The 25,565-nt window shown below is 36.1% G+C and overlaps 1 protein-coding gene across 3 annotated transcripts; it reads left to right on the forward strand.

The window, feature by feature from the left end:
* Positions 1 to 1,083: 1,083 nt before the first annotated feature.
* LOC149805144 (translin-associated protein X-like) lies at positions 1,084 to 23,614 on the forward strand. Of its 3 annotated transcripts, none has more exons than XM_089947813.1 (4): positions 1,084 to 1,382; positions 13,342 to 13,534; positions 14,348 to 14,481; positions 17,399 to 23,614. In XM_089947813.1, the coding sequence occupies exons 1-4, from the start codon at positions 1,352 to 1,354 to the stop codon at positions 17,917 to 17,919; spliced, it is 879 nt and encodes a 292-aa protein (XP_089803939.1). In that variant the 5' UTR covers positions 1,084 to 1,351; the 3' UTR covers positions 17,920 to 23,614. The 3 variants fall into 3 exon arrangements, with proteins under 3 accessions (XP_089803939.1, XP_089803929.1, XP_089803934.1); XM_089947803.1 differs by having other exon boundaries at positions 1,330 to 1,415; XM_089947808.1 differs by lacking the exon at positions 1,084 to 1,382 and adding an exon at positions 9,702 to 9,771.
* The last annotated feature ends 1,951 nt before the right edge of the window (positions 23,615 to 25,565 follow it).

The raw sequence follows: 25,565 nt of genomic DNA on the forward strand, positions 1-25,565 counted from the left end.
AGAAGCACACCCTTCATGGCAGACCATCTCGTAATGATCAAGTCCAGCTGGTGCCAGTGTATGGGCCGTGGATTCCTCGAAGACACTTTGTACTGTGGCTTTGTCTGAAGGAATGAATAGGTGATGGTGAGGTCGTGGTACGAGTACATCATTAGGAGTCGCTGCCCGTTCTCATTCATCTTCCCAACGCCTAACTTGCCAAGACAGGAAGGCCAAGTGTCATGGTTGGCACCCACCCTAGTGTTTAAGTGGCTCAGTAATATCAAGTTATCTTCATGTGGAATTTTGTCGATAAGCGAGTCTAACTCGTCGTAAAACTCATCCTTGGTATCTGTGGTGGCACTTAGTGTGGGAGTGCAAACGCTGATCAGGTTGACAGGCCCGGTTGTGGTGTGGATGTGGAGGGTCAGCAGTCTTTCGTTTCTTTGCTGGCAGGGTTCTATCCTCCCTAGCAGAGAGTTCCTGGGCGGTAGCTGTCGAGTGAGACCTGTTGGTCTCTCCCACCGTCAGACACAACCCGTGGCGTCTGACTACGCCAATCGAGCGATGACTTGTAACCGGTAAACTGTTACTTCCCGTGTTTTGTCGACTCTGTGAGGCGACGCTGGAGTGTCCTATCCATGGAGCAAGTCTGAACAGAGTGATATGGAGAATCAGATATTGCCCGTGCAGCTGATCCCCCCTCTCCACGCAGCTGATGGATCCAAGGAAAAGGACAAGCCGATACGTCATGGCACCAGCAACGTCGCAGGAGTTGCCGAGATGACAGTGAAAGCGATTCCAAGTCGCCTTACGGACTCCCTCTCCGGATTTTCTGTTGGGATTTACTTCCTTAACCTTTCCCATGAGAGGGTAGAGCCGCAAGGCAGCGAAGGTTTGAAGTCAGAGTTTACATTTTCCTAGATGGGCAACCACCCAAGGTTAACGAGCCCCATCTGCTCGAAGCGTCTGGTTTTGAGGCGCCAGAAACTCGCCTGTCATCCCTTCTGCAGTCAGGTTAAATAGGTTCCGACGGGCTTAGTAGTTAAGCCACTCGTGAAGGCCTGGAGCTGGATTTGGTTGTCAGAGGCTCTATCAGACGCAAGCCATTGGGGATTTACAAGGGAAGTGGATGCTTATGTCCCACATCTGTCCCCGGCGATAACAACCCTTGGAACTAGGGACATTATAATAACACACCAAAATCCTCGTTCGGCATATCCTCTTTCTGATACCAGTCGAACAAACTTCGCGCTTATTTGTTCTAGCATGTGATGGAAAATGGCTGAATTGACAAAATCCGCCTAACACACTCGGGGAGCATGGTTCACTAAAAGGTGGAGAATCAATACTCATCAAAACAGAAGTAACAATGGCTGACGAAAAGCGTAAACATCACTTTGGTGAGGTGAAATTTGAACGAAATAGAGTTGCCCGTAAAGTAACATTATTGCGATTAATACAGACAAGAATTGATCAAGTGCCCGAACAAATGAAATTAATGTTATTTTATTTTTTCATTTTTGTTCTAAGAAGATTTAATACTTGCGTTGGCGATAGCATGCACGCGCATAGTCCTACATGTAAGACAGCACATGTTGATTTTGTTTAGGTGAATATCAGCGTCAGGTCTTACATGTAGGACTAGCACACGCCATTATATGCAGGGGTGATTGAAGATCTCGGCCTGTAACTTACTCGACCCATTCTGGAATCGATCCAAAGCCAAGTCGGCTTATAACAAATTTAGTCCATACAAATGTGAGCCGGGCTGCCCTACCATGAAACATTGTCGGTCTGCTAGCACCATTTTTATTAGTCCAACAATGTAAGACATAGCACATGTTGTTTTTGTTTAAGTGCTATGTCTTACTATCCAAATAACGTGCTTCGGAAAGAGTAGTCAAAGTTTCAGGAATATCTCAGACATTTGGTAGCATATATCGACACTCTTCCACTAATTTATGTGTAATTAATATACTTACTGTGCTGTCTTTATCCTGGCTGAATGAAAATATGACACTAGCAAACTGATGCATTTTCATGTTCCATTGACATACATTTGAATTTGTTGCAACGCGATGGTAGTCGAGATACACCGAAGTATGTTTAAGTAGGTTGATGTGGCGGATATGTTTCTTGAACAAAACAAAATGTTGCTTTACAGTAATAATAGGCAAAGAATAATATTTCAACTTAATCCAATTTCGTCATTCCCGGCTTTCGTCGCTTTCCAGCCAACTGAAATGTAGGCCAACGAAACTTGAAAACAGGTCCATTACTTTTGCGAGAATTTGAATTTATTAGAGAAAAGACATCAGGGTAAGTAAAGTCTGACAAAAACATAACTTTGTAGGAAAGTGTCGGTATTGGTTGCCAGTTGTGTGTGTTATTTCTGAAAATTTGACTTGCGTTATACTGTTAGTCGACATCAAAACATGCTACACAGTGCTGTTATTTAGGCAGTATGACCCATCATCCTCCACCACCACCTGAACAAAAATATCGGGTGATGTGTCTTATGCTGTAGGACTACATTTTTATAAGTCGTTGGTATAACTTGGCCAAGGCTTGAACCTGTGGCCCACATCTGCTCTAACTACTTAGGCCATTGGAGCGGTCTGATTAATAAAGAAGAACTAATCACAACGCCAATAAATTTAATTAACATCTTATGATTTCAGCATATTTGGTCCATGCTTGTTATTGTTTATTCTGTCATATGGCTTTGAGGAATCCTTAAAATGTATGTCAACATGGTCATGTGTGCGCATTTACTCAGATTAAATCAGATATTAATTGCTGTTTTAAATTTCATACTAATAAATCTTTACCAAAGTTAATTCTGTCCTGGTCACTGATTGCTCTGCACCTTAAATATCATCAAAAAACAAACTTTGAGGCAACAATCATTGATTGCTCTGGACTTTTAATATGGTTACCAGATATTAAAATGGTTCAATAAGGAAAATGTAGGGTCTGTCCTTATAAATATTAGAGTACATGTAGTTGGATTTTTTTCTTTAAAACATGTGCAACTCTTGTTACATCAAAGCACACAACATTCAATTTAGTTTGTTCTGGATGACATGTATAGGTTGGTCTCATCCAAAAATGTCTACATATTTAAACATTGATTTTGCTGTATGTATTTCTCAGGGTATGCATATAATGATTTTCCAAGGAATATGGATGTATGATGCTCAAAATAAAATGAATAATTGTCATTGAAAGGTGTATATAATCAAATTATGTAAATAGTTGGTACTGAATATCTGCATGATCTGTTTGACTTGTACCTAAAATGGATACTAAAAATCATACACAGATTCAATGAACATAAAGAAATATATGTAGATTACTTAAAAAATATGAAATAACCATTGAAAGAGGACATTACATACACATTATATAAATCGAGGACTGTTAGGCTGAGTATGCAGTGGGCTGGTATGGGTTATCCGATCTCATTATGGGCTGAGAATGTTAGTGGGCAGATTCTGCAGTAGGCTGAGTAGTCCTGGATTAATGCAGGGGATTGAATTAGTCCTATAATGTAAGACATTATCCGTGATAGTTCTATTGCAGGTGGGATGGGGGGTATAGCACCATCGTCAGAATGGTCAGGTTCAGTGTTGAACATTGTAGGACATGAGCTTGAATTTAATATTTTTGTGTGCTTTTTCATTATTTGGCAGGTCTGCACCAGCTGATCAAAGAGCCAGTTACCACATGATTTTAATTGTTCTAAATTCTGTGCAGCATTTTTGTTAGTTGAAGTCACATTGCATTACATATTCGTGTTTCCCACTGCTAGCTAAAAATATACTCTCCCAATCGCGTGATAACTGGTGCAAGCCTTCTAGGATAACCGTAAAAGGCAATATCATGGGTAATTGAACAAAAGGTATGGTCCTGTCTCGTTTTGATTGAGTATTATAAACTCACCGTTCTTGAGGGTATACATCTCTTAATATTCAAAGGTGGTTCATTGTTATTATAATATGAACATATTTATTAGAAAAACAAAAATTTACATTCACATTTTCTATAGTTAAATCAGCATCTCTACCCTATTTATTTTAAAGTATTAGTCATCTATTAGTCTGAAAATTAGTAATTTTAACAATTTGTTTTTTCCCATATCCTTTATTAATGAACTTAATTAGAATATTTAACTTGTCATGACCAATTTCATTTTCTTCAGTGACAAGAATGATAAGCAAGTGAAAATAAAGCCTTTCTCGTGTAATTTCACGTGTCTTTTTGTCCAAGATTATATGTTTCTAGAGAAGTGAGTTATAAGGAAGGCTAGTAACTTAAAAGTTGCAGAATAGTACACTCATGTGATTGATATTCAGCAGATCACATTGTAAATTAATTTTATAAAACCATCCCATTTGTTTTCACAGGTTTGATTCTTTAAGCTTATAAGAAAGTTTCCTCAGAATCAAAATTATTAAGAAAAACTTTGGGAATGCTAATTTAAGTTTCTCTTTGTGATTTTTCAAATAAGTTATGTTTTGTTTTTGCACTTGTTGTTGCAGTGCCATATGATTTTGTCACCAACAATATGTACATTAATGCAGTTCGTAGAAATAGATACATGGTGTGTCAGAACAAGTGATGTATTACACGAATTTTCTGACATTGCTTGTAAGCATCCCAAGAATAGTTTGAGAGAAACGTTGACATTTGATTTGTATGGTTTACTAAAACAGCTGATGTTTTGAATGAAATAAGTGGTATTAGTGAATGGAGTGTATTTCAGAAAAGGTACAAGAGTTAGTGCTAAGTACATCAGGATTGATGACTCCAGGATAGAGATGTGAAGAACATGTATATCAACAAATTAATTTGATGTCTTCCTATATCAGTTGATTTTGTTAATGTTGTTATAGTTCTTTTTGACTGATGATAAAATTGTATACAGTAAAACTTCTATCCAGGAGAATGTCTACTATTAGAGAAGAATGTGTTTATATTTGTTTTCTGTTTTCAAAATGACAACACTTTTATAATAGTAAATCAGCATTGTTTTGATTGAACAGGCCTTACAGTGATGCTTTGTGTAGAGTTTGGTCAAATTCTACTTGCTGTATCAATTGCTTTGTGTAGAGTTTGGTCAAATTCTGCTTGTGATATCAATTGCTCAGTTTTTGTTTAGTAGTTCTGTGTGATTGAAGTTTGTATGGATGAGTTCAAAGTGTATTTGGTCCCAAAAAATTCCAGGAAATAACTCTGAAGTATTTTTTAAAAAGAAGAATGTGTTGTGTTTCAGTAATGATTTTATAGTGACAGCAGCAATTTTTAAATAGTGGATTGGCATTATATATACGGCTTTGTCTAAAATGTGGTCAGAATGATTTCCGCTAAAAACTTTAGTTCTACATGCCACTTAGACATCCAGATTTAAACACTTGTTATCACTACTCATGTTGAACAAATGACCGTATAAGCACATCACTGAAAGACGTTTTATGATGGCTAATTGGTCCTAAATGAAAATGGTGCCAATCTGGTTTCCAGTGTGGTTGCCACAATTGCCATCTGGAAAATCTTACTGCAATTTCTCCTAGATGGCTGGACATATGAACATTTTGCCCTCACCAAAAGACTTCTTATGATGTCTAGGTCAGTGGTTCCCAAACTTTTTAGAGCCAACGCCCCTTTGGCTCAAGAAACGGACCCCCAATGCCCCCATCTACATCTGTTCCTATATTATATGAAGTAACATTTCATTTTAATTTAATCACATAGGCCTATTAGTATAGTCACATAGTGGTTATGAGGACAAGTAAGGAATGAAATAACTAATATACCGGAAAAATGAATGATTAACTGTTTTTAAACTCTGAGGAGTAAAATACAAAAACACAATTATTCCAAATCAAATTTTAAAAACATATTGTTTTAATAATCATGAATTCTAATTGAAAGTCGGAAAGTAATGTAAGAAGCTACAAGAGATTATATATTATACTAGATTCCTGGAACCCAAGTACTTAATCGATTCTTCATCTTAAGTTCCTAACAGCTCAGTAGTTGCTTAAAGGAGACCAGAAACCAATGGAAATATAGAATAATAATAAAAGTACTATAGCAGAAAACCTTATTCTGAAGTATCATCTGCGACCGTAATGCCAATATTTAAATACTGGCCTATCTTCTAGGAGCTGAATTTCCGTGACCTCGTATGCAAAATTTCCGCGCCTATTCGGTTACTTTCGGGACGTGACGTCATAGTAGCGACTCCAGCAGCCCATGTGGGAGTTGCCAGAGTAAAAGACAATACCGTTTTGCGTTGCTTACGGGTGTAATAGAACATTAAGAAAAGCCTGTTGACATAAAAAAAAAATCTTTTCCAAAAGATAAAGGCATAATGAAAGAATGGGTACATTATTACAAACGAGTTGAAAACAAAGCAACACCTTACAGCACTATGTGCTCGTTACATTTCTAAAGGAATGTTACGAGAGGGATCATGAAAAAATAGCAACTCAAAGATACGCAAATGCTAGGCCTAGACTAAAAGTTGGCGCTGTTCCAGACATACCTTTGGACATTTTAAATCCTGGGAAAAGTGTTAAATGTGTGAGTTACGAAAACAGGCAGAAAGACGAGTAAGTGACCACAAAATGCAACAATCAATCCACACATCTTTTATCTAATAACAGCAGTGCTAAAAACAAATCTGATAGCCCGACACCCTGGGCCCCTTCTGGTTTTAGTTCCGGCCCATCCTGTATTCAAAGTGAGGTGCACGTCAGGCTTGTCGAAACAAAAATTGTTTGCCTGAGGAAACTTTGATTGCGCTGGTGAAATGAGTAAATGTATTTTCAAGATGTTGACATACATGCCTTAACACAGCACAATCTAAATCAAATCACCACTGTCCTAGGTGAAATTTAGATTTGATTTTAATCAAATGGAAACTTTTCTAAAAATAAGATTCTAAACCTGTCGTGTTTCGAGAAAACACGATTTTCAGTAATCTTATAAAAATTAAAAAATTTAAAAAAATGCATTGTATACATGTAGTATGCATAAACGGTAATCTGTAATAATTGGGACTGATATAAAACTATTCCTTGGGCAGTTTAAAAAGCAGCGATTAAAAAAAAAAGAGGTCAAAGTTTCACATTAACTGTCTAATAGAACGGGGGGGGGGTATTGACCCCCCCCCTTGCCCCAATGTGCGACCGCCCATTTGACGTGCCTTTTCTCCCTGAGATACGCCTTATTATTCCCCCATGACAAGCCCCTTTTGCATATTCTGGTCAGTTCTGGCTAAATTGCAAAATAGCTAAAGTTTTGATTTAAGTACGCAAACGATAAAGCCGGTGTGACTAATGAACATAATCTTTATCCTTGGATTGATCTTGTGAAAAGGACTGCCCTTCATACTTACTTCAAAGAAACCATGTTCGACAGTGTGAGTATGCGTAAGCACCAGCAACTGATTACCAAATAAACGATGCCTATTTTGTTGTTACTTACGATGTCATGGACTTAATTTTAACAGTTCAAATCTGCAGTCACAAGTTACCGTACTTGTGGCAACTGTTTTTCACACGTTTTATGCCCCACCTTATTTCCTTAGGTTTAAGTCTTAATGCATGTAACACTGTTTGCTGAATAAAATATTTATTCAGAATTAGTTCTTTAGGGCCACATATACTGCATGGTATATTTTGTTTTATTCCTTGTAATTTAATCATGATAATTAAACTTTTCATATATGGTAGAGGAATGTCAGGTGTTAACTGGCCGAGTTTCTTTGGCAAAAATGGAGATGCGATTTTGTTTGCAGAGAAAAATTTCAAAGTGATCATTCATTTAAGCTAATTGGTGACAACTTTATTCTTTTAATTTTTTTTAATACTATAGTACTGTTGTAGTTGTTTAAAAATTCTGAAATTTACTTGAATAATGTTTAATCTTCACGTTCTATTTACTGAAGAAGAAATAAAGAAAGAAAAAAAAAACTGTTGTGTGATATTAATTATATCGTCCAGTGCCGGTTTAGACGTGTGTGCATGTGATTTGAATTTTTAACGTAGCTTTAACAATTTTTCAGTCATATTGCTACGATGTCTGCAGTGTGGCAGTTTAGACTGTGGATTGCATACGTTATATTTAAAAATGGTTTGGGGTTGGGTTTTTTTCTTCTGACAAATGAAAATTGACAGACATAATGTAATAATCGGGACTTCGCTGCGCAAAATTGAGAGATATTTCGAGATCGGGAGGTAGAAGAGGAAATACCCCCAAAGTCGGGAGGTTTTTCTCCCGGCTTGAGAGTTGACAGGTATGAACTGTCCGGGCTTGTGGAATTTCATTCAGGACTTTAATTTATTTAAGTCACCAGCCCGGGGCCTGTGCCTAACAAATTTCTTTTAGCACTTACCAGTACAGTACATAAACTATTATATCAGATTGCAGATTCAACTTTGAATGTGCAACCCAAATGTGGTCTCCTGTCTGCCTCGCCAATGTTTATGTTTGTATTCGAGGACTGGCTAGTATAGCGTCACGGTACCACGTGATCTGTCGTCTTATCAAAACTCGGAAAAACTCGGCAATTTACGGAATCGTGGTATCTTCCACGCAATATAATCACTACCCGCTTACGATATTTAATTTATAAACATTGCAGTCGAATTAAAATCTGTAGAGAATTACATACGTAAAAGGAAAATTTTGATTTCTAGTCTCCTTTAATGTGACAGATGGGCTTGATGACGTGAGATTATTGCCCCAATGTCTGGTTTAAAGTCACTTAACCCGAGTCGCAAATCACCAGAGTTAACAATTTGGAGTTGATTTCTTTGCTTGGATAGAAGGTGGGCGACCACACTAAAGCTATGTTCTGCCAGATACGATGATGGAAATGCAACAAGAAGCTTCTTAACCACAGACCACAATGCTGGAAAGCGGGTAGAAATGTCCTTCTGTAACCAAAACTCTTGGTACGATTTCTTACACTTAAAGTTTGATTTGAGCTCAATGTCATTTTGTAGCTCAATAACTTCTTCCTCCATTACTCCAACTTGCTCAATATCTGAGAATGGATTTATCACCCAATCTGGAATTTCCAATGATAGAAGATCCTGATATCGCTCAGACATATCTTTATTCAGCATATCCAAATGATCGCAATATACACGCAGATCATAATCTTGTATTTCTCCTTTATCTTTCAGCTCAGACAGGGTTGGAAATTGATATTGGTCACGAAGGCCCATATTGCGCTGGAATAGAAGTAACTTTGACATAAACGTAGAGATAACAGACTTGGCTTTAATAAGAGTCACCTCATTTCCTTGCAACTGCAGATTAATCTCATTGAACTTTGAAAATATTTCTGTTAAATAAGCAACATCGTGCTTAATTTGTTTGAGTTCCACATTGAGACAGGGTTCCCGGTCTTGAAAAAACTCCACAACAGTCTCAAAAAGGTCGTAAAAGCGCCTCAGGCAGTTGCCTTTGGAGAACCAACGAACTTCAGTATGAAATAACAAACATTTAAAATCTTCATCATTTTCAACACAGAGCTTGTGGAATAGTCAATCTTTGAGAGCGTGACCTTTAATTTTATTCATTGCAGTAATCACAGTTTGTAATGACTTGTGCAGGCGATCACTAAAGTTTTTTGCAACCATATGCTGGCGATGAATGACACAATGAATAGAAAATAAATTTTGCACCTTTTTTTTCAGGAAAGCAAGAAACCCATGGTGGCGACCAGTCATCGATGGTGCTTCGTCAGTTGCACAACTAAGTATATTTGTCAGTAGAATTCCCTTTTCTGTGAAGAATTTATCAACAACTTGATATATTGACTCCCCTTTAGTGTCTGCTTCCAGCTCCCTTGCAAATAACAATTCATGAGCCAAACTTTCATCTTTAATAAAGCGCACATAAGCTAGAAGCAGAGATTCATTCCCTGGCATAGTTGATTCATCCAGTTGCAATGAAAACTCGGTTGACCTTAGTATGCTGCATAACATATCTTCCACATTGTCAGCCATTTCATCTATGCGTCTTCGTACTGAATTGTTGCTTAGAGGAATCGTCTTAATAACATCGTGTGGAGACTTATGCAGAACAGTATTCAGAACTTCACAAATCGCTGGTAGAATGAGTTCTTCGCCAATTGTGTGTGGCTTGCCAGCCTTAGCAATCAACAGTGAAATGTTGTATGATGCACGCAAACAATCAGTGTTTTGTTGTGAAGTATTACAAAACATGCTTGACAGCGTTGGCCTGCTTTGAAATTTATCGCGAAGTGATTCAAAGAAAGTTAAGTTTTTGTCTACCTTGTCAGGATGTACTTTCTTCAAATGATCAATCAGTCTGGTGATGGTATAAATCCATATTTCAGATAAGTTTCATTGTATTGTCTACATTTCTTCTTTGCTTTTTCATTTGTCGCCATGGCCAATCGAAAATTGATGATAAAATATAACGACTGTAAAAATATTACAACGTGCTTGTCTGGTATTGAGCCAGTCTACACTCTACACTCTGCAGCCCTGCATCACAGGAAGTACTACACCAGGACAATGATCTAGCGTGGAAGATTCCATTACAGGGGTAGGACAGGTCAATAAGGGTGATTAAAAAACAGCGCAGTTAATTAATGATAGCGCTGGTTTATAACAGCGAGCATAAAAAGCATGTCAGACATAAAAAATAAAATTAAAATGATCAAAAGGGCGAGCATAGAAGCTGTATGACTGTGAGAGCAAAGACGAAATGAGGTATTTCCACCACCAGGTTCACATTTTTCTCTTTTTGCCCCTACCGCCCCTTTGCCTCGTAACGCCCCCCTGTCGCCCTCTTGCCTCATACCGCCCCTTTATATAATCCCAACACCCCCAGGGGGACGTTACCGCCCACTTTGGGAATCACTGGTCTAGATGGTTCTAGATGGAAATGGCACCATTCTGACCTCAATATGACCACCATCTTAAATATCTTGTTATTGGTGCTCCTCCTGAATGGATGGTAATATCAACATGGGGTTTTCACTGAAAATCTTCTTGAGATGTCTAGTTGGTCCTAAATGAAAATAGTGATGATATGATATCATTATAGCCTCCAGGGCAGCCATTTTGACAAGCTTGTTATTGCAACTTATCTGAATGGAAAGTCGTGTTGACATGGGTTTTTAGAATGCTTTCTTATGATGTATGGTTGTTCTGAAATGAAAAGATGCCACTCATATGTCCAATATGGCCACTACAGAATCCATCTAAAAAATCTTATCACTGCTTGTCCTGAATTAATGATCATATCAACATGGGGTTTTCACCAGAAGACTTATCTTGCCTAGCTTGGCCTGAATGAAAATGGTGCTGATCTGATGTCTAATATGGCTACCATAGTGACCATCTTAAAAACTTTGTTACCATGGTGACCCTCCTAAATATTTTAAATCTTGCTACTCCTCCTGAATGGATGATCATGTCAACAAGGGGGTATCACTGAAAGACTTCTTAAGACGTCTTGTTTGTCCTAAATGAAAATAGTGCTGAACTGATGTCAATATAGATACCATGGGTGCCATCTTGGCAGTCTTGTTATTGCTGCTTCTCAGAATGGAATGTCATATTGACATGGGTTGTTTTTTACCAGTAAGCTTCTTATAATATCTAGATTTTCTGAAATGAAAATGATGCCACTCATATTTCCAATATGATCACCACAGTAGCAGTCTTGAAAATCTTGTAACTACTTCTGAATTAATGATCATATTGGCATGGTGTTTTCAATGAAAGACTTCTTATTAAGTCTTGATGGTCGTAAATGAAAATAGTGACAATCTGACTTTCAATATAGCTGCTACAAAAAGTATCTGGAAAATTTTACTGTTGTTACTTCTTCTGGCTGACTGGTCATGTAGACGATATGATTTCACAAAAAAAATTCTTATGTCTAGTTTGAAATGGAATGCATCTAATATCCAATATGGCAACCATGTTGAAAATTCTGTTACTCTTCCATAACAAAAATCATAACATGTGGTTTTCACCTAAGACTTCTTTGATTTCTTTGAAAATCTTGTTAATGCTACACCTCTTAAACAGAAAGTAATTTTGACATGGGAAATTTTATCAGAAGAGTTCTTATGCCTGTCTGTTCCTAAATGAAAATGATGCAGAATAACACTTAATATGGCCACTATCATAGCCATCTTTAAAGATATAGTTATCTCTACATCTCTCAAATGGATGGTTTTATGTGCATGTGGTTATCGCCAGTAGACTTCTTATGATACCTGCTTTGTCCTCTATGATAATTGAGCAAATTGTACATCCAGTATGGTTGTCACATTGGCCATCTTTAAGAATTTGCTGTCATGTACATCCAGTATGGTTGTCACATTGGCCATCTTTAAGAATTTGCTGTCATGTACATCCATTATGGTTGTCACATTGGCCATCTTTAAGAATTTGCTGTCATGTACATCCAGTATGGTTGTCACATTGGCCATCTTTAAGAATTTGTTGTCATGTACATCCATTATGGTTGTCACATTGGCCATCTTTAAGAATTTGCTGTCTTGTACATCCATTATGGTTGTCACATTGGCCATCTTTAAGAATTTGCTGTCATGTACATCCATTATGGTTGTCACATTGGCCATCTTTAAGAATTTGCTGTCATGTACAACCAGTATGGTTGTCACATTGGCCATCTTTAAGAATTTGCTGTCACCACTCCCTATGAATAAATCTTTCTCACTGAAGACAGTCAGCAGCTAAAAAGAAGAAATGGCCTTGTCTTAGATTCTTATAATTTCAATTCCACAAGGGAAACACCTGTAAGAATGAATTCAGTTTGATTAAATCAAGTCATTGAGTCAGAAGGAGCCTTTGTGGCTCAGTGGTTAGCATGCTGGACTTGTTATGAAAGGGTGCCTGTCTGAATCCTGTCTTGGTTCAGCTCAAGTTTGGTACTGTTGTGTGTTCTTGGGCAAGGCACTTTATTTCATTTGCTTAATCACTAAATAACCCCCTTGTGTTAACTACCAAACAAAACCAGACTAGATGCAGATTTCTAGAGTTTACAAATATTTTTTTGGTCACCAATTTGCCAGTAACATGTAGATTTGTTAGACATTTTCACTTTTCAGGAGAGTTTGATATGTATTATACTTAAATGCAGGTATGTGCAGAGAGGTAGTGCAATACATTATTACATGCAGTTAGGTACAGAGAAATCTGTATATTATATCAAATTATGTATGGAGAGATAGTACAGCTATGTGTAGTTCTGTACAGAGAGAGAGAGAGAGATCATATCTGCATAACTACTGGTAACACATGTGATTCATTCTTTTTACCTTTGCAGACAAAAGAGACAGGCGAGGAAAGAGAAAGTCTGAAGAAAAGGTGGATGAAACTTCACCTGTTATTGTAGCTTTCCGTGGCTACCAACAGGAACTTGATGAACGATATGACAAATATGAAAGAATTATCAAGTTAAGCAGAGATGTCACAATTGAGAGCAAAAGGACAATATTTCTATTACACAGAGTTACGGGGTATGAGATTTTACATGTTGCTTTTGATACTTTCTTGAAACTAAAATAATTACTGAGACATAACTACTGTACAGCTTTCCTCAACAATCACCTCCATTCATTGCAGAGTTTGTTAATCTTTTCCCATTTATATAACATTGAAACCTTGCCCGACTGAATCTTTATTAAACTGAAATGCTCTTGAAACATAGACATGTTTTGGGCCCCAAATGTTTCTTTTAATTTCAATAAATATTCAGTAAACCAAAACCCCTGTACAGTGCACGTAGAAACCAAACGATTTTCGATTCCAGATTTCATTATGATGCTGAAATGAACACATAAAATTGAAACTTATTCAAAATATGGCCAAGTAGTTGCTAGATCCTAGCAATAGGCAGAAAACTTGCTGGAGCTGTCAGTAGACATAGTCTCATGTAGCTAGCAATAGAGTGAGGGTCTTCTTTAGCAGGCAGTAGTCTTAGAGTCTGCTGTAGCAGGCAGTAGACTTAGAGTATGCTGTAGCAGGCAGTAGACTTAGAGTCTGCTGTAGCAGGCAGTAGACGTAGAGACTGCTGTAGCAGGCAGTAGACTTAGAGTCTGATGTAGCAGGCAGTAGACTTAGAGTCTGCTATAGCTGGCAGTACAGTGAGGTTCAGCTAAGTTGGCTATAGCCAGCAGTAGAGTGAGGGTCTGATGTAGCAGGCAGTAGACTTAGAGTATTCTTTATCCAGCAATAGACTGTTAGGCAGGCAACTAAAATACAGACAGTATTGCTGCTGCCAAAATACTGGTACATATTTGTAAATTTACATGCAAGTTTATCTACTGCAGGTCTGAAGATCGTGAAGGTCTGCTGCAGCAGGCAATAGACAAGCTGTCGGAGATTGAAGCCAACAAGTTCAGACTGATTGCTGAGGAGCTTAAGGATGAGGATATATACCAGTTCATCAGGGCATACTCTTCCGGTAAGGTCACATTTCACTTGCTGTTGGGTGAGAAGTTATAAAAATTTGGACACTTTTGTGTGATAGGTTGGATATGCACCTGTGACATCATATGCACCGCATTGTGTGGGAAAGGTGCTTAGCTCAGATTTCATTGGCATGATAAAACCAATAATATGTTGGAAGTGCTATTATAAACCAACTCTACTCAGTTTGAATTCTGTTCAGTTGGCTTTTTTCGATACTTTTTATTTTATTACCAAGATGTGTTTTTGATATTTAGTTTTTGTGTATGCTAAATATGCAGAAATTATATACTTGTGAAAATTTAGTTGTTGTCATTGTACCTTTACTTCTTTTCTTGCAGTAAATTCAAAATTCATCCCAGACTAGCTTCTTGACATAATATTTAAAAAGGATACTGAGATAATTAAGCACTCTATAGATCAGAGGTCACGCTACCAGGCAAAGTGGGCGACTAAGTCACCTAAAACATGTTAACTTCACCTTCTTCTGTTAGGAAAGCGAAAATGACTTTGCCTTGTAATTTTTTTTAGATGACCATACTTTTGATATGCCGCCCACCTCAGCTCGGTTAGTTCTAGTGTAGTGTTGTAGCAGAATGTATTCATCAAGCCATCAGTAGCAAGGCCTAGTTTTGATATCAGTTACGCCGACAAACTCTTGCACATTAACAGGCATGTGTTTTGGTAGCTGATGGACCCCATTAACCCTTTCTTGTTAGCAGCAGTATCACTGCCCGATTTCTGCATGTTATCCCTTGATGATAAAACATACAAACTTGTGTTTTGAAGCTTTAACAATAGTATGTAAATAGCAATTTGTGTTTTAAGATCAGAATCAGTGATCTGGAGATTTTAGCTGCCTCTTTTACAATACTTCATCTTAAAATTATTTTGAAACATTTAAGTGAGCCAGTAACATGGAAATAATGGTGGACATCAATATGTCTGGGAAGTACCAGTTTATTAGATTATTCAGAAAAATATACAATTCATAGAAAGTAAAGACTAGGTATTATGTTATTTAAGATTTAACTTTAAAATGCAATTATGTAGGTCAGCAACATATGGGACAATGCTATGTTGTGGTTAGGCCAATAAATCAGGCCCACACCTATAATGATATTGACTGGTGGTTTAGGAGATGATATTGTCAGTTCATTAAAACATGAAAAAATATGCAGAAAATCCTGTCTGTACACATTGGTGTACAGATTATACACTATCATGTATTTCTTTCAGCTGTTGTGCTTCCATGGAAGGGTTCTTTTGGTGATATGTACATAATATTTCCAGATCAAATTCTATGTTTGGCGACTTGTAAATCCATGTTGAATTACACAACCATCTCTCCTGTGCCCATTTTGAATTTCATGCCAGATATGGCTATTACCAAATGCCATTAAGTGTTTAAACTGTACTCAGGTGTGTTCTGGAGAGATTTGCTTGCAGCAAAATTGCACATTTTAATGAACAGTTGACATTAGACCAACATATCATCCATCAGTATCAACACAGATTTGATGGGTTTATTTGTCGGACTACTAAAGGGTCTGAAATAATACTCTGATTGACAGATGTTAGGTGATCATACTTTTGGATTGGTTAAAAATTGATTAAATTATTATGCCATATTCCACTTTTGGTAAGGTAATCCATCGAGCTCATGATAGGCAAAGATTAGAATCTAGGTATATTAAAATATTTTTAACTTGCCATTGCTTGATTTTAATCAACAAATGTTCGTGATCATTTGATTATGACATTCAATGAAGAGTAATTTGCTGTTGTTTTATTTGAATTATGGGCATATATTAATTAATTCTGTCATTCTTTAAAAAAATGCCTTTGTTGTTTAAAAAAAAGTAAAGCTGTGAAATAGTTTTGTTTTAAAATTGCATATTTAGAAATACTGCAGTATTGGACAGGATAATGCAGTACTAGGACATCAGTATACACTTGTTATAAAATCCTCATTTCAGCCAAAACAACTTGTAGAATCTCATAAATTTAAGCTTAATAATCTCACTTCAAAATATTTCAATACTACTCCAGCATTAATTTACCTATTCATCTTTCTTTTGAAGATCAACATTGAAGATCAATGTCTGAAGTCAAGGATTACTTCACCTTATCATAGCAATAAAGAAAATGGATTAATTCATTAAATTTATGTGTTTTATTGATGTAGACACACTAGACTTATTCTCATTATTAAATCAAGGTCAAAAATATGTCTGAAATCAAGTCTGCCAAGACAGTTTTGCACCTGTTGCATGTGATAACATATTTTCCACAGTATTTGGTCCCATGTCCCCCAATCTTGACCCCTGTGCACCCCTTGGGAATCCCTTTTTTTTTTTAAACCTTCAGTGCTAATGCAAATAATTTTTTTCCCTTTTTTAATATTGTTGGTGTCCTGCAGATTAGGGGGACATGGGGATACACTGCATCTAGTAATTGCATCCTTGATGAAACACAGAGTGAAAATGAATCTTCACATTAAAAACTATCCACTGTTTATCAAAGCAAATATCCTGACATTAAAAAATGGATTGATTAAGAAAGTGTATCTATTTTAATGAAATAAGGAATATGGCTGTGTGGACTTTTTGCCCGTTAAATCAAGGCTGAAAGGCATAGTTTGACTGGTTAGATCTTGGGCTGATTTAAGTTTTGGGCGTGACAATGGCCTTAATTTTACATCACCCTGTGTGTTGGTGTACAGTATAAAAGGGTTGATTTATGTCATATTTGCAATCCAGATTTTTTTGATGAGAAAGTAGAAAACAATAAAGTTTTTTAAATGTATCTTTTCATTTAAACCATTATGCATACAAGTGGTTATTTGAAGGTGAATATTTTTATATTTACCATAGCCTTGCAGAGAATATAATTGTCTGACTTCTTTGCAGGCTTACAGGAATATATAGAAGCCCTGACCTTTTATAATTTTCTGAAGAACTGCGGCTTAATAAAACTTGAGGATGTACGGAAGAGATTGACATTCACAGCAGCAGATGACTCTAACTCAGATGAAACACAACAGAAGACACAAACATCTGTTGATGGCCATATAAATGTTGTTATCCCCCCTATAGAGTATATTTTAGGTGTGGCAGACTTAACGGGAGAGCTTATGAGACTGACCTTAAACAGTGTGGGGAAAGGGGATTTTCAAACACCATACAAGGTTTGCGATTTTATGAGATGTATGCATGCAGCATTTGTGACCATGGGCAGCATGTCTCGAGATGTTGTTCGAAAGACAACAGTATTGAAGCAGAGTTTGCAGAAGGTTGAAAATGCTTGCTACACTCTTCAAGTCCGAGGATCAGAAATCCCCAAACACATGCTCATAAATGTTTTCACATGTGCTACATCTGATAATATACCAAGATATGCAGATGAAGAAGCTGTGGAGGATGACCCATAACTGGATCTGGAATTCCAGAATTAGTTGTCAGGGTTATGTATTATAAACAATACTATCTTCTCTTCCAGATTTTGTTTGTTTGGATATTTGCTATTAACTTTAGTAGAAATTATGACCAAAACTAATGCTCTCTTCTGCTGCAGCATACATATACTAATTTTTGTTAAAATAATAGAATACTTTTAATTTAATTTAATTAGGAGGAATTTTTAATTTTCTGAAAATTCTCATGCCGAATTTTCAAATTCATACTAGATTGTAAAAATAATTGATTTAGAATGGTCAATAAAGTTTCTGTTCCAAATGTTTGGTGTTCATATTTCTAACAGTAACGTAATAAGAACTTTTATTTCAAACTCGGGTTTGTGAGTAGAAGGAAAAAAATCCTAGAACAAAAATGTAAATTTTATAATTTTCATATTTTCAGTTTTGTTTTATTTTTGATGGGTAGAACTCTTGGAATCAACTTTTCTCATAATTTGGGCTATTGAACAATTATTATATTTCATTGAAAATGTGTGAAATTTTGTGTTACATTTTGTGTTACATTAGTTTCAAGGGATGCCTACATGTGCCTATCATTGGATAAGTTAATCACAATATAAGACATAGACCATGATATTTATTCTTATTCCAAAATAATGTGTTGTCTAAGGTTTTGCTAAGTTGTCTGACTGGAACAGAAGGCCATAGTTTTAGAAATACCTCAAACACTTGGCAGCCTTTATTGACTTATTCAGATTAAAATCGAACAGCTTTCATTGACATTAGGACGGTTTTCTTCTTTTCATTAAAGAAATGTACTCCAACTTTAGCCGACTTCAGCATTCCTTGGCTACCATCACATTTAAACCAACTGAAATGTATGTCAACAGAACTTGAAAGTGCATCCACTTGTATCGGAATTTGATTCTATCAGGATAAAAACATAATAGTAAGCAGTGTCCAACTAAAGCAGTTAGACTTTAATCTGTGGAAAAGTGTAAAGATGTCATATGACCAGGGAACATGATCCACAACACTGTTTATTTTGGAAGTAAGACATTGACCCAAACAACATAAATGTCAGGGTGAATGTCTCACATTGTTGGACTATGGATAATTAAATTGCCAATATGTGTATGTCTGGATTGCAAAGTTTATCTGAAGCATGTGATACTGTAAATTCATTATTATTTGTGAAGAACCAATTTACATAGCTTTCTTGAGATAGACTATGAACCAACCATGAATCAAAGCAATTGCCCCCCAACCTTGTGCTGGATTTTGATTGTAAAGCATGACTCATTGGTTTTATTACAAATGGCATTTGTAGTACTGAGAAAAATATATATTTGTATGAAAACAAGGAACAGTACAAATTAATTTTGAAATAATTCCAAGTGTGAAGTTTCATGAAATTGAAAGCTCTGTTCTGTATAATGTAATGACTATCAGAATAGTAACAACATAGAATTACAGTTTGTGTCCTTCTTTCTTTCCAAAAGCATGTATTATATTCATTTATTAGAATTAATTCTCCTACAAACTTGTGCATTCCAATGAAATTTAGAGAGATCTGACATTTGTGATGGCATTAAAGTTCAAGAAAATTACATGTAGATAATTTATAGGGTTAAAACACATTTACAAGTCTTATATAACATTGACACTTCTTCGGGTCTTCTAATTTTACATCAAGTTTCTTGCAGAGACCTTCATACAAGGCATTCTTTTTGTTTGCTCTTATGCATACATTAGCCTGTTAGAGCTAGAATGTCAAGTTTGCCTAAAATCTTGGTTTTGAAGCATAGACTGTCTACCTCCTTCCTAATCCAGTATCCCGTTTTTGTTTTATCTCCTCTGTCTCTTCCAGAAAGGACTGTCTTTTCCTTTTTTGTTCCAGTCTTTTTCTAAAGAGGCTTCATATTTGTTAATGGCTAAAGCAGGACAAACCAGCAGATGATCTGTTATTGGTACATTCTTAACTTCTGTTAATCTTTTTGGCATGGTCACCGATTATTCTCTATACTACTACATTTTTGCCTGTAAATTTTACATTGTTTCATTGTTAACTGAGAAGCCATGCTCATTTGTGTCTTGACCATGAGGCAGTAACCTGGAACACTGTATTATTGTGATACTTAATGTTGTTATCAGTATGTATTAAAACCGTTTGCTAAAATCTGTCAGTTGAAGTGAGTAAAAGTAATTAAAAACTGTCAATCGAAGTGAGTAAATATAAATAAAACAGCATATGGTGGCTGACCCAGATTAATGTAGTGTGGGAAAAACTCTATAATAACACGGTATTTACGAATGGTAACATGCACATATTATAATAAACATATATGCAACAAACCTATAAGAAGGAATGTTTACGCTTGCACTGGCTGAATATTTCCAAAGCAAAAGGATCCAATGATTTAATCAAACACAAATGTAACTGAAGTTAAAATCTATGAATAACAACATTACAAATTAAAAACAAATATTTTAAAACTTTATATGAATTTTTAATACAAAAATATAAATATATAAAATAATCTGTTATTATTTAAATATTACCTATTTAAAGAAACTTTAATTGTTATTGTTTTACTATTTATGTACAATAAGTATGATCATAAGCAACGTTTTGTCAATTTTGGTCCATATTGCCACCATGGAATAAAACTGCAAGCATAGCCTTGTAAGGACATGTACGTTACCATCTGTATATGACATATAAGCATCACACTGCAGATGATACACTATTGAGTATATTTCGTCGTCAAAGCCAATGCAGGTATAGTAAGTTCAACAGGAGTTTTGTATATGATGATCAATGGAATTGCACTATTGAGTATATTTCGTTGTCAAAGCCAATGCAGGTATAGTAAGTTCAACAGGAGTTTTATATATGATGATCAATGGAATTGCATACACTTCACAAAAAAGTAATGTTGATTGCTTTTCAGTGTGCACTTACCATAAATGTTAACATTTTAGAGGAATTGTGCTATGACAGATTTGCATCATTACTGGCTGCAGCTTTACATCGTAAACAACCTCTAGATGGCGCATGTTCAGAATTAATGGGGAAAACCTGTTTGCTGTGATAAATTAGAGCCTGCAATGATAGTGTTGGAATATTCTAACAGGATCTTAATTACTTCAGGCAGTTTTCCTTACTTGGGGATGACATGTGTTTGATGAAAAATTGATCAAATCTGTCATTGTAGGGATCAAAACTTGAAAAGTGACATGCACTGCGATATTATCAAGAAACTCATCATACTGTTGGATGACATTACATTCAATTCCCTTTACCTTGTTTATGGCAAGTAGTAATTTTGCCAGTTGTTTGAATCTGTTTCTAGCCTCAGTTATGTTTCTAACCATGGACTATGAGATTGGATATTTCAGAGATACCTTTTTCAATGTGTAACAGGAAGACTTTACATTTCATTCTGAATTCTACTATTGCCCTTTCTCAGAGAGTGACACCCTTGAGTATTTCTTCAGCCTGCAATCCAGTGTCAATTTTTAGATGTGTGACATGGTTATTCTTATCCATAGTGTCTACTCTAAGCAACTTTTCAGCTGATGTTGCTTCCTCCAACACATCAGGTTTGATGAATTTCCTCATGAGACATCTTGTGATTCCAACCATAGGCTTGTCAGTCTGAAAATAAGCCAAAAATAGCTTCAATATTGATGCAGTTGAGCAAAAGTACTCCAGCCTGGCAAATATCAACTTGTTGCTTCTCTTATAATGCTGTATTGAGGCACTGGCAACTCCTTTGATGCTAGTCTCTTGACATATTCCTCCACAGTAGCCCAGATTACAAAAGTCCTGTGTGCTGCAGGCACAGTCTCCAACCAACAATGGTTTACAGATTTTAGTGGCATTATAGAAGATCCTGTGACTTTGTTTTAGTATTCTCTTCTAGCTTGGGAATTCACAGGTAGTACACAAACTGCCGAGTACTGACAATATTCCTCATTCGGTTGCAACAGTACTGGCTTTGAATGAATTGTGAAATGTATGTAGTGCGCATGACCCTATCTTTATCATAGAATGGCCAGTCTTGTTCAATTTGCTTATGCATTGTTTCATGGAACTTCATTTTACTGATGGCCCATCCATACTTATTTGGATTATGTCAGGAATGTGTAAGTGGTCTGTAATCTCAGACTTGAAATGCTGCATCTTGTCCTCTGCTGTGGTATGACATTAAACAATTTTTAAAAACTACCTGTAAAAATAGGTCTTGTAGATTTGCACTGTCAGGTTGAGTTAGCATCATTTATATTATAAATACTCATTTATATTCCTACATAGTAAGACACCGATATAACATGGTAGTTGGGAGCCATAGAATCCGACTGTATTATAGACCAAACTTTGTTTAAAGCAACCAGGTCAGTTAGCTGAAGAAAATGATGCATGTACCAAAAAATAAGTTTGCATGGGGGAGATAGGTAATAAATGCGGGCGCAAAAATATGCGCTTCATAGGTACATTTACCATCTTAAATTGTTGCATATTAAATGAAAAACACACCTGTAGTGAAATCAGAAGGCATATATAAATATTTTACTTTATTCAGAGAACCATGCATTGGTTGATACGTGTATACTGTTTATATATACACGTCTAATGTACAGCATGAATAGAATATCAACAAAGTGTACTCACCCACAAATTTTATCACATACAACATTGAATCCACAATACAGGTAATTCAATCAAAAATATGCACACACACACTTCTAAAATATTCAGTAATTTTGTCACAGGTCATAAAGGTCTGAATTCAGTGGGAAAAAATAGCACAGTCACGGAACAAATAATGAAGCACATTTACTTTTCAGTACATCCCAAGTCTGTAAAGTTTGAAGCTGCTGTTGGTAGCGCTCGTAAGCATAAACTTTATTTCCTGCAAAAAGGAAACTTTCACAGCACAATAAACGTGTTCCAGTTATGTTTGAAAATGAAACAATCCATTAGATTACATTGCTTTTGTTTAAGTTTGGTACTGATTTCCTTTGAAGATAGGTTCTTTGTTTTTATTGAAGTCTGTAGTTGGCTTTCTTTGATGACGGGTGCGTGCGTTATTGAAGTTTCTGCTCAAGGACAGGTTTGGAGAACCAAACAAATGCCCATTTCTTATTGTGACGGCATCATCAAATAATTGTATTGCATATTTGAGACTGATTGTGTATGTGATTTAGATTTTTAACATAGCTTGAACAATTTTTCAGTCATATCGCTTTGATGTCTGCAGTGTGGCAGTTTAAAGTGATGTTTAGCACTGGGGTATCATGCTGCAGACATGTAGCATGATGTCCTACCCAGTCACATTATCCTGACACAAGGCCAACCAGTCCTGACACTAACATCTTAATGATGAGTGCCTAGCGATGCAGCTGTAAGTACCATTTTCAGAAATCTTTGGTATGACTCAGTCAGGGTTTGAACCCATGATCTCCCGCATCCAGGGCAGACACTCTAACCACTAGGCCACCGGAGTTTTGGTCGAGACTGATTTGTTTTCCATATGATTAGTATGTTTTCATAACAGTTGGTACTTCAGTGGTAATCTGTTTGTTTTTTTAAATTTTAGCAAACTTTTTTTATCTGGTTACATTTTTAAAAAAGGAATTGGCCATGTTTGGTCAATTGTAGTTACTGTTCCTCCCTGCTTTTTGAATAGACCAACTAGTAAGATCTTGTTTTTTGTTGTTTTTTTACATTTGTGGCAGCAGATTGATGCTGCCTTCCATGCATGAATCAGAAATTTAATAAAGGGTCAACAGGCAATAGAGATGCAGTTGTTGTGATCTGATGACAGGGATCACTACAGAAAATGTGAGCATTCTGAAGGATTTAGTTCTGAGTGAACAGAAGAGGAATTTTACTTACCATCCACATACTAATGATAGTCTTTGTAAATATATTAATTACTAGCGAGCGGCTGAAAATTCAATGAAAGATAGATTCTAACATAATACCTCATTCAGTTGATCTTTGCTACCAGAAATGTCAACAACAATAAAGCAGATATCTCACAACATACAGTACTCATGCTGAATGTCACCATAAGCAGATTATGATATAACAATGCCCAGTTAAGATGGTTTGTCAGTATGGACAAAGAATTTGTTGAGATAAATTTAAGTGCATTTTATATCAAGTGTGCAGCTTCCTTTCATGGGGCCTCTGAATTTCACCACTCCAAACCAATGGCTGTATATACATGTTTAAACAGCCAACAATGTCGTCAATAAAAAAAAACAGATGGTATATTTATTTTGCCACCAATAAGGATTTTTTCTCTCACAATTTGCGACATTGGCGAAGCCCTACATGATCCTGAATAACCTTTTACACATTATTTTTTGTACTTTTAAGAAGGAAGAACTAGATCATGTACAAGAAAAATACATAATAAATTTCAAGTTGCATGCCAAGATTGTCTTCTATTATTCATGTGCGATCTCTTCCCAAAAATGATTAAAAAAACTTTTTACGTTTTTTTCGAACATGTATATGAAATTTTGGGAGCCATGCCACAACCATGTTATATCCAAATTTGTGTTATAAAGGAGCATTGTATAGCAAGGTCACACTGTACATGTTAAACTAGGGAAATCATGAATTCTGCTGTATCCTATCTTATCTATCTCATATAACCTGAAATGTGCTGCAGGGCTCTTAAATCTAGTTCAGTTATATAATTTAAAAAAGCGTTTCATTATAAACTAATTTTTCCATTTTCAAAATAATTTTAATACTTGAAAACGGATTCCAGGTATTTAGTGACAACTTGGTGGTGGTGTCCTAGTATCTCAGGAATCTGTCCATCTGTTTGTCATGGAGTTTCTTATTTAATGATTCATCAAAAAGCACAACACTGGACCCTTGATATCTGATATAAATAACCTTCTAATGTTCTGCTACACCAAAAACACATAAGCAGTCCTTATTTCTCCACAACTGAACTTGGTAGCTATGCTACTGCCTGGAAACATTACATGATTTGTTTCCCGAACGTTTTCACTCATTTTATATGATGTGTTGTTATTTGTAAAGTCCACAAAAAATTTCGAATTTAAAAACATTGTTCTTAGAACAAAAGATGACATGTTATTTGCCAAGATTATTGTGGAATAAGCTTCCACTACAGGGTGTGTGGCTATAATTGGTGGGGCAGTCATTTAATCACTCTTTACACCAAAATAATGTAAATTAAGCATAGGTATTGATAAGTTTCTATTGTGCTTCTCACTTTTGCTGTGAAATTTAAGTAGACGCTTCCCCCATTTTGCCAACATCTATGTATTTCTGACAGCAGCAAGAACATTGCTTTATACCTGTCCTTCAACCTCTCTAACCCATGGATACCGATACACCATACCCTGTTAAACACATTTCCTTGGAGCCATACTTGACCGACTTTTAATGAACTAAATTCCTTTACAGTTGATTTATCATGGCTGCATGACGTAATAGGTCCCATATCAAAGCAAGGCTCACCCTGTACTGTAATGCCCTATAATAATAATCAGGAATGCTCATAAATAATACTAGAAGTTTTGACAGACATCAGTGTTTCTTTGACCATCTATTTTAAAATAAAAAAGTAATCACACATTTGATCCATTTGAGTAGATTTTAT

Source organism: Sinohyriopsis cumingii, chromosome 2 (genome assembly GCF_028554795.1).
Source record: "Sinohyriopsis cumingii isolate HCF-2022 chromosome 2, ASM2855479v2, whole genome shotgun sequence".
NCBI lineage: Eukaryota > Metazoa > Mollusca > Bivalvia > Unionida > Unionidae > Sinohyriopsis > Sinohyriopsis cumingii.